This window comes from Xenopus tropicalis, chromosome 2 (assembly GCF_000004195.4).
Source record: "Xenopus tropicalis strain Nigerian chromosome 2, UCB_Xtro_10.0, whole genome shotgun sequence".
Classification (NCBI taxonomy): Eukaryota; Metazoa; Chordata; class Amphibia; order Anura; family Pipidae; genus Xenopus; species Xenopus tropicalis.
This window is the reverse complement of record NC_030678.2, coordinates 46422729-46435135: the sequence shown is the minus strand read 5'-3', so window position 1 is coordinate 46435135 and position 12407 is coordinate 46422729. Positions and strand designations below refer to the sequence as shown.

The 12407-nt window shown below is 37.8% G+C and overlaps 1 protein-coding gene across 4 annotated transcripts in view; it reads left to right on the top strand.

Moving 5' to 3' along the window:
* The window catches only part of cux1 (cut like homeobox 1), a 196784-nt gene that overhangs the window by 73790 nt on the left and 110587 nt on the right, over positions 1-12407 (top strand). For all 4 annotated transcript variants that reach the window (XM_031896763.1, XM_031896762.1, XM_031896761.1 and 1 more), the window contains exon 5: positions 9579-9716. In XM_031896763.1, coding sequence (XP_031752623.1) covers positions 9579-9716 — 138 coding nt within the window. The remainder of the gene's footprint in view (positions 1-9578; positions 9717-12407) is intronic.

Genomic DNA, 12407 nt, shown 5'->3' with positions numbered 1-12407 from the left:
AAAAAAATGTTTTCTTTGTGTTAAATATAATTGCTGATCTTTGGGGAGCAGGATAACTCTGCTGCTGAATTGCTATCATAGTATAGTAGTGCTATAATAATTGTTTGAGTGACAGCTGGACCTAAACTTTGTTTCTACACAAAAAAATATATAAATAATAATAATGAAATAAGTTTTAAAAATCTTCTGGTATTTGTTCAAATGAATATAGGTGCATATAGGTTTGGTGCATCCTTGTTTGAATGAATACACACTTTATTTCACTAATGTTTGTGAGCTATACCCTCTGCCGTAGGCAAATCATGCTTATCTGTGACCATCATGGTTCTCCCTGAATGTACACAGAAGTCGCATGTGCCATAGGAAAACTCAAATTGTTTATTTGTATGTATGCCCTCTACAAGTTTCAGTTGTACTGTGATTTATTGTATTAAGGTTAGACCACTATATACTCTATTTATTACAATCGATCTATTCAAACTGAAGCAGATTGTACACAGGAAGACCAACATTTTTTTTGGTGTGGTTTTTAAAGAGTGTATCTTTTGTAGGCCAAATTAGGCTGATTTGGGGCATTTACAGATCTAACCACTGAGTGTTTGGCCAATGGCTTTTTCCCTCCTGTTCAAGCATTTATTCATTCTGCGCAAGCAAGTTGCCAATCAATTTGCAGTAATTTATTACAAACGAGGCCTTACAAAAATTTAATAACCAGGGGTTATGGGATCAGAGGGCCCTGCTCATACAAGCTTAGCATCTAATGCTTGATTTTACTTGATCATGTCCTGCTAAGATATTAAACAGGGAGAATTGAAAACTTCATATGGAGGTAAAATGTTCTAAACTGCTTCTGGCACCTCCCGCTTACTTAATAGGGTTTGAGCTGTGGTGGAAAGGTCCAACATAAAGGCCAAGCACTGATATTTACTTTTCTAGATACACTAATGGGCTCTGGCACACGGGAGATTAGTCGCCCGCGACAAATCTCCCTGTTCGCGGGCGACTAATCTTACCGAGTTGCCATCACCTGCCATCCCACCGGCGAAAGTGTAAGTCGCCGGTGGGATGGCACACACGGCGGCGCAATTTCAGCAAATCGCCGAAGTTGCCTCGCCGATTTCCCGAAATCACGCCGCCGCGTGTGCCATCCCACAATTTGGAGGTGCGCTGTGACTGAATGCTACCCTGATGTTATCCTGTAACTCTGTCCGTGTTATTAGGTAAGGGAGACCCTGACAAGGTTTAGACCAATTCTTGACTATAGCATTAGAAAAATACAGCTTTGTTGTAAACTTGAATTATGTTCTGAAGAGAAGGCATTTTCATGTACTTACTGTAAAGTAGCCTTATAAAATCCAGGCAAGGAAAACCGTACCCACCACGATATATATATATATATATATATATATATATATTGACTGGATCTTTTGGGAACTCAGTTAAAAGTAAGAGGTTTTTCCTCCATAACCCAGGTTTCATTTTAATTATCGTTATATACCAGGTGTGGCTTTTACAGTTCCTAGCAAAGCGACAAGCTTTATTTTTTCTCTCAGTCTAAATATAAATTCAGCCTAAACCTCTTGCGGCTGTAATGACTAATACAATAATATGATTCTTGTTTAATTTTAATAAAATGTTTTTCCTGGACCCATTGCTAGTTGGCATGTTATTGTTATTGTGGTACCACACCTTAAAATATGAAGACTGGCATATATGACTGTGGCCGTATTTTATAACAAGTTTACAAACTACATGAGAAATGTAACATAGTAAGTTAGGTTGAAAATCCATCATGTTCAACCATAATGCCTATATATAACCTGCCTAACTGCTAGTTGATACAGAGAAAGGCAAAAAAACCCCATCTGATGCCTCTCTAATTTGCTCCAGAGGGGAAAAAATTCCTTCCTGTAATAGAAAATAGAGGAAATAAGAAAAAAAAAGCATCCCTGTTACATAAGGTTGAATGTTACCAAAGAGACCGAATGAAGTATTTAATGTATCATCAATGTATATCATCATAACATTATTTGTTATAATACACTAGTGGCTATGAGCTATGTTTACTAAACAGTTCCTCTATGCAGTTGTGTAATATATATGACATTTTGTTGCAGTCATCTAGGCAGATTTTCTCTAAGTGTTTGTACACTTCAGTTTTTAAGCAGTTCTCATTTTTTGGGGGTCCAAAAAATAAATAAAAAGCTGGCCAAACATGCTAAGATCCGCTTGATTGGCAAGGTTGCCAAGCATGCGGATCTTCTCCCGATATCCCCACCTACAGGTGGGTGATATCGGGCTGATTTGGATCAAATCAGAACAATGCGTATAGGCGTCCGTCGGTTCGGGGACCTCATCAACAAGCCGATGTGGTCCTCGATCCAACTAATTTTTAAACCTGCCTGAACGAGATCTGCCCGATTCCAGGCCAGATGTCAATCAGGCAGGCCCATCGTTAGTGCCCATACAGGGGCCGATAAGCTGCCAAATCAGTCTAAGGGACTGATATTGGCAGCTAGAATCGGCCCGTGTATGGCCAACTTTACTCCCTGAGCACTAGGGGAGCAGTAGTAGGGGTACCAGGCATGTACCTCTGCTTCTCCCCCCCACCCTTTAATTCATAGTTGAAGCTGACGGAAGGAAGGGGAGATAATGGGTGATCACTGATGGGGCTTTACCTTAGCCCAAATGTAAATTGGCTTCTCCTGCATTTACATTTAAATGTTTCACCACCGGTGATTCACGCTGACACCAGTGCAAAGGTATGTTCTTGCGTTTTGTTGCTCATGCTTGAGAGGATTACCTACAGGTGATAACGCATCACGTGCCCCTAAAAGACTGAAACCTGCAAAAGCTGCTTCTACAAACACCATGTATCAGTGTGGGGTGGGGGGGTTGTCTTAAGGGGAATATAAACCCCCCAAAATGTGCAGATATTTCTATTTACTCATAATGTGGACTTTGGATTTTGTATTTACTTGTTGTTTTTTTAAATTCTCAATTGAATTTTTGTTTTTCTCTGTCATTGCTTATAAACAAATATAAAATTATTTTGTATTTTTTGTTAAAAAACCGGGATCTCCAATCTAAAACCCATAGCTTAGTGTTAAGAAGTAAAAAAATATTTTCACCTGAATGCTGTTAAATAATGATTTGTAATTCTGTAAGTTGAGTGATCCCTTTTTCTGAAAGGAAACCATTCCTTTGAAAAGTTTTGCAAACCTATTTGTTTTTCCATTTTTTATTCTTTTGTTCCCATTCAGACAACTGACTCTTTCAGGTGAAGCAGACTGGAAGAAAGTAGATGGACCCGTTTGTCAGATCATTTAGACAGAGATCTCATTCATGATACAAGCAGTTTTCTGGCCCAAACCAACACTTTATGATGGTGTGCTTGTTAGTAAATAGTCAGACAAGCTATATGTTGTATAAAGGGAATTTCAAATAAAACGTGTCTAAAGGCCCAATTATGTCTATCCTAAGACATAATACGTGTTTTTCTCCCACAGGGTAAAGCCACATATGCATCTTTATTGCTTTAGGAAAATGCAAATAAAATGAATAATCCTCTGTGAGAGTTAAACCATTGGTGGCAGAATATGGTTGTTCTCCCTCTTAAGGTGGCCATACACAGATTGGCATGTTGATGTAGTCCTCAGACGACTGGACTGAAGGCCCCCGTGTATGATCCGATTGCCATCGATCAATTAGCCCAGTTTGACCACTTATGTATATGACCAAATCAGGCCCAGATCTGCTCATTTGAAGTGGAAATGCTGGGTTATATGTTTTGTCTTTACAGTACTAAGCTACATGAGATAGGCTGAAAGATTGGCCATGTTAAACAAGTCTTAATTTGAAAAATTAGATATAAAAGATTTTATAAGCTTCCTGGCTCTGTAACTTTTGTGTGCTCCACCCCCTTTGAACTCCACTTCAATAACAAGCTGCATATTTAAGTATGTTTGTTTTTTTACTGAAAACCTTGTCAAATTTGAAAATGTACTAGTAATTTTTCCACTGCAGAGTGTCGTTTTTCCACATAAAATGCATAGTAATATAAAGCCGACAGCCAAGTGATGGAGACTACCTCTTATGGCTTGTGAGCAGTTATAAATGGATTTGGTTGCCTTTCCTGGTGACAGTGATATAGTACATAGAAGCCAGGCCTAGAAAGGATTTGCCTTTTCATGGTGAATCTCATTCATTTAGTTTTCCAATTCATTACTTACACAATGTTAAGGCATGTGTTAACGATGGTAAGAATAGAATTCAGCAGGTTAAAGTGGTGGTTTCTCAAGCAAAACCCATTTCCAGAATGGTCATTAAAATAATTGTTTTTGTGTATTTTCTTCTTGTTTTATCCACACTGTTATAAATGCTACTTATTTTGGGAAACTGTAACTGCTGACAGATCTTGTTTTGGCACAAGGTAGTATGGAGCACTTCTAGGCTAATATTAATATTATGCAACTGCTGCTGATCTGTTGCAAGCAAACACCCAGGCAGATGGCCTATGCTTTTCCCTTGCGCCATGTTTTATTAGTCATATACACCAAAAGTGCATACATTTATAAAGCAGAAGGGATCTAGTTACAAACAGCTTAGATATTATAATCACCTTTAAGCACTAGTAGTAGGTCTATAAAGATCAGGCATGTAAAATAACTTTTTAGTTTTCCTTTGGTGTAATCCTATATGTAAAATTTCTGGTAATGTCTGTATATAAAAGGGAATATGCCAGCTGATGTTGTGAAAAGCAGTGCTGGATTTGTGTTACTACATCATTTTATAAATATGCCCCTGTATCTCACTGGCTTATTGTCAGAACACCCACAGATGACACCTTACAAGGAGAGCATTCTTATATTTTTGATCGGAGGCATATACTGAACCCTTAAGCATGGATAACTTAAAGGAACAGTAACACCAAAACTAATATAAGTAATTAAGATATAATGTACTTTTGCCCTGCACTGGTAAACTGGGGAAACCTGTCTCCTTCAGAAATATTATTATTGTGTTTTTATAAGAGCATATAACATATGCTCTGTAGAACACTATTGTATTCTACAGAGCTTATCTACTATGTACTTTTCCCTTTGAATGGCTGCTCCCATGGCCACACAGCTGCTTATCTATACTATTATCTAACAATGATATAGTTACAGTGGTAAAACTTAGCAGAGCAACAGTACATTATATTTGTATTACTTTAAAACATTTGTTCCTTTAATAAAATTTAAGGTATTATATATTTTGTCACCTGTCAGCCATGTGGAGCACAAAATGCATGACTACTATGTGAGAATAAATTTTTTACACATCAGTCCTTGGAGTAGTCAGTTTTCTCATACACATGTTCTGCTCCTATTGCTAAAGAATCCTGGGCCTCCCTTTGGTGAGTTTTACTAATTGTCTGCTGCAAACTTTATATATATATATATATATATATATATATATAAGCTTTGTTTCATTTTCTGAAGTTGCTAGATTATTTCCTCCTGCAGGAAACCTTGTGCGACTTCAGAAACTTGAAGACATGCATATGCCTTTCCACTGGCGATTCACTTTATTGATGGTGGAAGGCATTTTGAGGAGATTAGTTGCCCACAGTTGCTGAGATTAACGGTGGGCAGCTAACCCACGGTGGGCAGCTGTCCCTGTGGGACATCACCCTAACTAGTAAATAGAACTGATTTACTACAATAATAAAAGCCAGGAGTTGCCTGGTCAAATAGTATGTCAGATATATATTCCTTACTTACAAGTAAAGTTTAAATATATATTTTTTTTTCCTATCAGTGGAGCTTTGTGTGTGACTCCTGCCTTATTTTTGTTTTATTTAGAGTAAATTGCTTATACGTCTTGAAGCAAGGCCCAGTGTTTGTGTATTGAAAAGGAAGTCGACCCCTTGTGTTCTTTATTTTCAGAGAGGCTGTCAGGACAGAGCAGCAGCTTGTGCTGGGCTGTTATTTGCTAAATAAATGCCCTGCATATTTCCTCTCTTTATTTTTAAGGCTGTTTTTTTCTCAGGAGACCTCTTTGCTTGGTTCTTCTATTTCCTGATAAGCTTCCCGATAATTTGCCAGGGAGCAGCCTCCTGTGCATTGGCCGTGTTTAGCTTTGCACAGAATCCAGAGCGCATGTGACTGACCTCTTTGTGTGTCCTTGTTTTCATTGTAAAATTAGATCAGGTTGCTCTGTTGTGGACTGACGCAGGAAGCCGATGGCTTGATTGAGCAGATCGCCTTTCAGTGTGGGGCTTGAGGTAATAAAACAGAAAACATAGCCGAGTCTGAATCAGACGGCGTTTGTCCAGGCATCCATTTCTCTATTACCATTTGCTTATTTCTGCCCACTAAATAACTGGGTGGTCTTGACACACTGGAAAGCCAGGCAGCTTTTCATCAGTTGCTCATCAGCATGCTAATTGCTGTATGACTAATTAGGCCCTGAATTCCAGTTGATTTTCTATAATGAGACAGCTGGTTTAATTATGTAATCTTATGATTATATTAGCCCTAAGTGCCCTGGCAAAAAAGTAACGTATGCAGGAATGTGGTGCCATAGCATGAACTGAACACACAAGGGGTTCATTCATCTCCATTCTAATGCAGCGAAAAGGCAGGATTAACTTGTACTGTTCTTTGTGTGAATGGCAGAGTAAAACTAGATTAGCTTGTGGCTAGCACAGTCAGATATTAAAGGGACACTAATATTACATCGCTTCTTGCTCAGTTATGAGAGACCTTTTACTACATTACACTGGTCCTTGGATAGAACTGCAAGCAGTTTTTCTTTTTTATCAAACCATTATTGCTAGTCTCCTTAAAAGCATCAGTTAATGTATGTACCTGTAATAGAAATTAGTGCGTGATACAAAATACTTTACTTTAACTATGGTTATATTGTAATTTTGGGTTGAGAAAAAAAAACAAAAGTCCACCAGGTCCTCCTTGAAATGGCCCTCAGTGCATATATACATATACCTACAACCTATCAGTACACTAAAAGGCAGTTTTCTCAGTCTTGCAACGAGGCAGTGGTTTGAATGAGTGACTCGAATATGAATGGGAGAGGGACTAAATAGTAAGATAAGTAATAAGAAGTAACAATAATAATACAATTGTAAGTTCACAGATCAATCTATTTTCTGTTGCTGGGGTCAGTGACTCCCATTTTAAAGCTAGAATGTTTTGTATATGATAATGATGGTGATGACCAATTGCAAAGTTGCTAGGAATAGGACATTCTATAACCTACTAAAAGTTAACGTAAAGGTGAAACATCCCTTTAATATAGTTTAAGTATTCCACAGATGTCCAGGCTGTAGTTTTATTCAGATAATGACTCGCAAAACTTTCTTCTTTTTATTTTTTGTTGTGCAGGTATAAGATACAATAACTTGTGTCCTTAGATACAAGATTCATTGAGTAAAAGTTTCCAGTTCCGTTGTAACTCAAGCACTCGCTTGTATGAGAATCTCAGATATTGGTCTACTGTCTTTGCTTAATTATTACCATAGTTAAAGGGTCATTTTTTCCCTTTTACTTCTGTTCTTTTGATAGAAGTTCCTTATTTTATCATGAATCCTCGCACTTCCGGATATAATAACTACTGTCATTACCTAATAATTACCCCAGCAACCAGGCTTTTACTGATCTCCTAACTAGTATTTAGATGGCTCGACTGTCTGTCTCCTTTCTAATATGAGATACTGTCTATTTGCGAGAGCTGGGTCCAGTCCAAATTATATGTGAATGAAATACAATAACTCTTTGTTTAACCTATTCAATACAGGGTTGTGGTAGCTGGAACATTTTCCCATAAAACAAGTCTGATCATGCAGAGAGCCCAATAGTGTCATAGTCCTATCAGCTCTCCAGCTCTGGTCGGACTGCTGAGAAAAACCATGTGTCCATGCCTAATGTGTTAACGGATATACAGTATGTTCTTTCAGACTGAGGGTGGTCCAAAAAATGAGTGACTGTTGTTTTGAAGTTAAATGAGCTAGCTAATGTACACTGTTGTTGATCCATTTAGTTTGATGTTTAGCATTCCTCGGCATGAGACTAAATCCTTGCTGCCTTTTTACCATTAAACCTGGCGCCCTCATTAGACATGTATTCAATAATCTTATGAAAGTCTGCTCTTCTCAAGCACCCTGCTATCATGTGTTTCCCAAAGAATTCAGCTGAGCCGCTAATTTAATATTGGAAATCAATGTGTGGTGGCCATTTCAGCTATATAAAGGAAATTGGTAAGCAGCTTGTGGAAGATAAGGGGTGAAAATAACTTCATGTGACCCTTTTCAGTATATTTTTTTTAAAGTTATTTTAAATTGAATTTTAAAATGAATTTAACTTTGATGGTGTAATGCAGTAGTTGCTAAGTTTCTCAGCAGTAGCTTTAGGTTAGCCCCTTGGAACTTTACCTTCACTTTTATCTGTTACAGAGAAATTATTACTTTATATTAATATACTATATTTTCTGGCATTGTAGTTTAGGCAATCAGCAACCTGGCTTACATAGCTTTATATGAGCGTTTAAAGAATGGATCAAATTCATTTTAAAAGTCATTATTTTTGGAATATGAGACAAGGTTGGTTTGTAATGAGGCTCCAGCAGAGGCACAATTTATCTCCTGTGTGCCCTGTCCCCAGTACTCCAGCACTAATGCAGCTAAGCAGCATTCCACCCTAGGCTCAGGCTTCTGGGGCTTTCCCACAAATCTGGGCCTGATGGAAGGTGTAATATCCATCTATGATGTTGCATCTTCCAGCATGAGCAGTGACTGTGAAGTTGGCATACCCTCAGCCTGCACAAGCATTGGCAGTACTTATCTACACAAGGCCCTAACTACCCTTAACCATTTACAGTCATCCCTGGAACTAACCAGAAATAATTACAAAACCACTTTGCTTTATTTGTAACAGCATTAAAATGCAAAACTCCTCTGTAATGCTTATTAGTACAAAGCTCCTTTTTTTTTAGATGGATGTGATGCTATCGTCATGTTTTGCCATATGTTGGTGGAACCAGCTAGTATGCAGCTCTAAAAGTTGGCATGGAACTCACATCAGACTATATAACTCTATTTTAATAGTTTGCCTTCCATGATGTCCTAAAAGTGATTCAACACAATTACTTAAATGCACACATTTTCAAGCTTTGGAAAGCTTTGAAAAGTCGGCAGATTTTGATTTATTTTTACCTGTATTGGCATATTTCAGGATGCAGGAAAAGGTGATGTACCGTGTTAGCCAGTCAAAATGTTTATAGGGTAACCCTTTTGAAATAAAAAATAACAAAAGTGGTATAAAGGTGATACCTTTATTGGCTAAGATAACCATAGCAAGCTTTCAGAACATTCTAGTTCCTTTTTCAAGCTTGAAAAAGGAACTAAAATGTTCTGAAAGCTTGCTATGGTTATCTTAGTTAGCCAATAAAGGTATCACCTTTATACCACTTTTGTTATTTTTTATTTCAAAAGGGTTACCCTGTAAACATATTTCAGGACTAACATCCTAGCATGTCTGCACTTCACTGAGTTAAATTATTGTCTTTTTTTGTAGATCCAGTACCCGCTTTGGATCTGGGACAGCAACTCCAGCTGAAAGTTCAACGTATGCATGATATAGAGACAGAGAATCAGAAGCTCCGAGAAACATTAGATGAATATAACAAAGAGTTTGCTGAAGTAAAAAATCAAGGTAAAAATTACATAAAAGGAGATTTCTTCAGTATTAAACTTGGGATTTCCAGCAGTTTAGCCTTTTTTTCTATACAGGTATGGGACCTGTTATCCAGAATGCTCAGGACCTGGGGTCCGTAATTTGGATCTCCATACTTAAAGGAACAGTAACGCCAAAAATGAAAGTGTATTAAAGTATTTAAAATATAATGTACTGTTACCCTGCACAGGTAAAGTTGTGTATTTGCTAAAGTAACAGTACTATAGCTTATATAAGTAAGCTGCTGTGTAGCCATGGGGGCAGCCATTCAACCTGGAAAAAAGGAAAAAAGGCACAGGTTACAGAGCAGATAACAGATAAGCTCTGTAGAATATAATGGGGCTTTATCTGTTATCTGCTATGTGCCTGTGCCTTTTCTCCTTTGAATGGCTGCCCCCATGGGCAAAATATCATAATTATTTTTATACACTTTCATTTTTTGGTGTTACTGTTCCTTTAAAGTATACTAAATAATCAAGAAATAAACCCAATAGGATTGTTTTGCCTCCAATAAGTATTAATTATATCTTAGTTGGGATTAAGTACAGGTACTGTTTTATTAATACAGAGAAAATGTAAATCAATTTTAAAAATTGTAATTATGGAGTCTATGGGAGATGGCCTTCCTGTAATTCTGGATAACTAGTTTCCCAATAATGGAAGAGTCTTTAAAGTATTGAAGTGCATCAAAGCAGTGTTCAGCTGCCATTCATTTTCTATAAGTTTTGTTTTGTGTAAAGTAATATTTTAGTAGATAAAGTTACAAACTTTAAAAGGGATATTGACGTTTTCAGGTTTTTGTAGGAATGTGTCACCTATACCTATATAAACACATTGTTCTGTTTTCCTTTAAGTGACAGCCATCTTTCACCAGTCTACTGGTTATTAACCCATGTTGATCCCTGAAGTAGAACCAGTTTGCTAAATGACGCTGTGGTAAAGCAAGCCTCTAACAGGCTGGTGGACAAATGTAAATAGTGCCTTAGCCTATCAGAACATTGTCATGTGCTCTAACATAACTGTCACTCATAAAGTTACTGGGGGTTATTTAGTGTTCATACACACAGATGTTTTGCCATGTGTTCCCCTGCAGTGAAATTCTCTTGCATTTCACCACAGGGGAGCGCTACACAAAACACATTCCGTTCTTCCTTATCAGCCTTAACTGACACAGGCACATGTAAGCGTCTTCCATTTACATGCCACAAATGCTTATATGCACCTGTGTCAGTACTGGCCAGTAAGAAAGAAGGGGCTGCTTTTCATTCTGCACCCCCTTGAAATGAAATAAGGATAGTAGGAAAATTAGTTTGGAGAGTGGGCTTGTGGTCTAGGAAAAATGATAGTATGTAAAGAGAAGAGACTTGGAGGATAAAGAAGTTAAATTAAGAGATTAGGAAAAGTAGTTGGTGAGTGGGCTTGTGTCTAGGGTTTTCTGGTGGACCCCTGTCACCTGCATCTAATACTCTCAGCATATTAGTCAAAACTAATGTTTTGACTAAAATAAACATAATGTTTGGGACAAAGGCACATTTTTCTTTGATTTACCCCTCTGCTCCTCAGTGTAAAATTTTAAATAAACAATTCAGACATGACTGAAGTGTGCATTCCAGACATTAATTTAAAGTTATTTGCATACATTTCAGTTTCACAGTGTAGAAATTACAACACTTTATATATAGTCCCCCCTCATTTCAGGACACCATAATGTATAGGACAATTTGTGATTACTCAGGTGTGTTGCATTGTTTCATTAGCGCACTTCTTGCACGGTTTGCTTCTACATTTTGGAGTCTATAGTTGCCAACATGAGGAGAAAAGCTGTGCCAACGAAAGTCAAGGAAACTATTATGAGGCTAAAAAATAAAAATAAAACCATTAGAGACATCAGTCAAACCTTAGGATTACCAAAATAAACTGTCTGGAATAACATTAAGAAGAACACATGCACTGGTGAGCTCTGTATGTATGTATGTATGAATGGTAGGCCAAGGAAGACCTTCACTACTGATGACAGAAGATCAGAAGCACACTTCAGGAGGCGAGTGCAACTTTATCAGACTACTATCTGCAGAAGGCTTCATGAACAGAAATACAGAGGCTACACTGCAAGATGCAAACCACTAGTTAGTGACAAAAACGCCCAGATTGCAGTTTGTGAAACGTACTTAAAAGAGCCTGCAGAATTCTGGAAAAAGGGTTATGGACAGACGTGACCAAGATTAACCTGTATCAGAGTGATAGCAAGAGGAAAGTGTGGAGACCAAAAGGAACTGCCCAAGATCCAATGGACCAGCTCATCTGTTCAACGTGGTGGTGGGGCTGTTATGGCTTGGACATGTATGGCTGTCACAGGTACTGGCACACTCCTTGAATATGTAATTGCTGATGGTGTATATAAATATCTTATCTGCTTAAGGTCAAGTAAATGCATCCAAAATCATTGGATGGTGCTTCATTCTGCAACAAGATAATGATCCCAACACAGGAATTTCTCAGAGCTAAAAATGGAAAATTCTTGAATGGTCAAGCCAGTTACCTGATTTAAATACAATTGACCATGCCTTCCATTTGCTGAAGTAGAAACTTGAATTGACAAGGCCCCGGAACAAAAGGAGTCAAAGGTTGCTGCAGTAGAGGTTTAGCAGAGGATCACCAGAGACAATACTT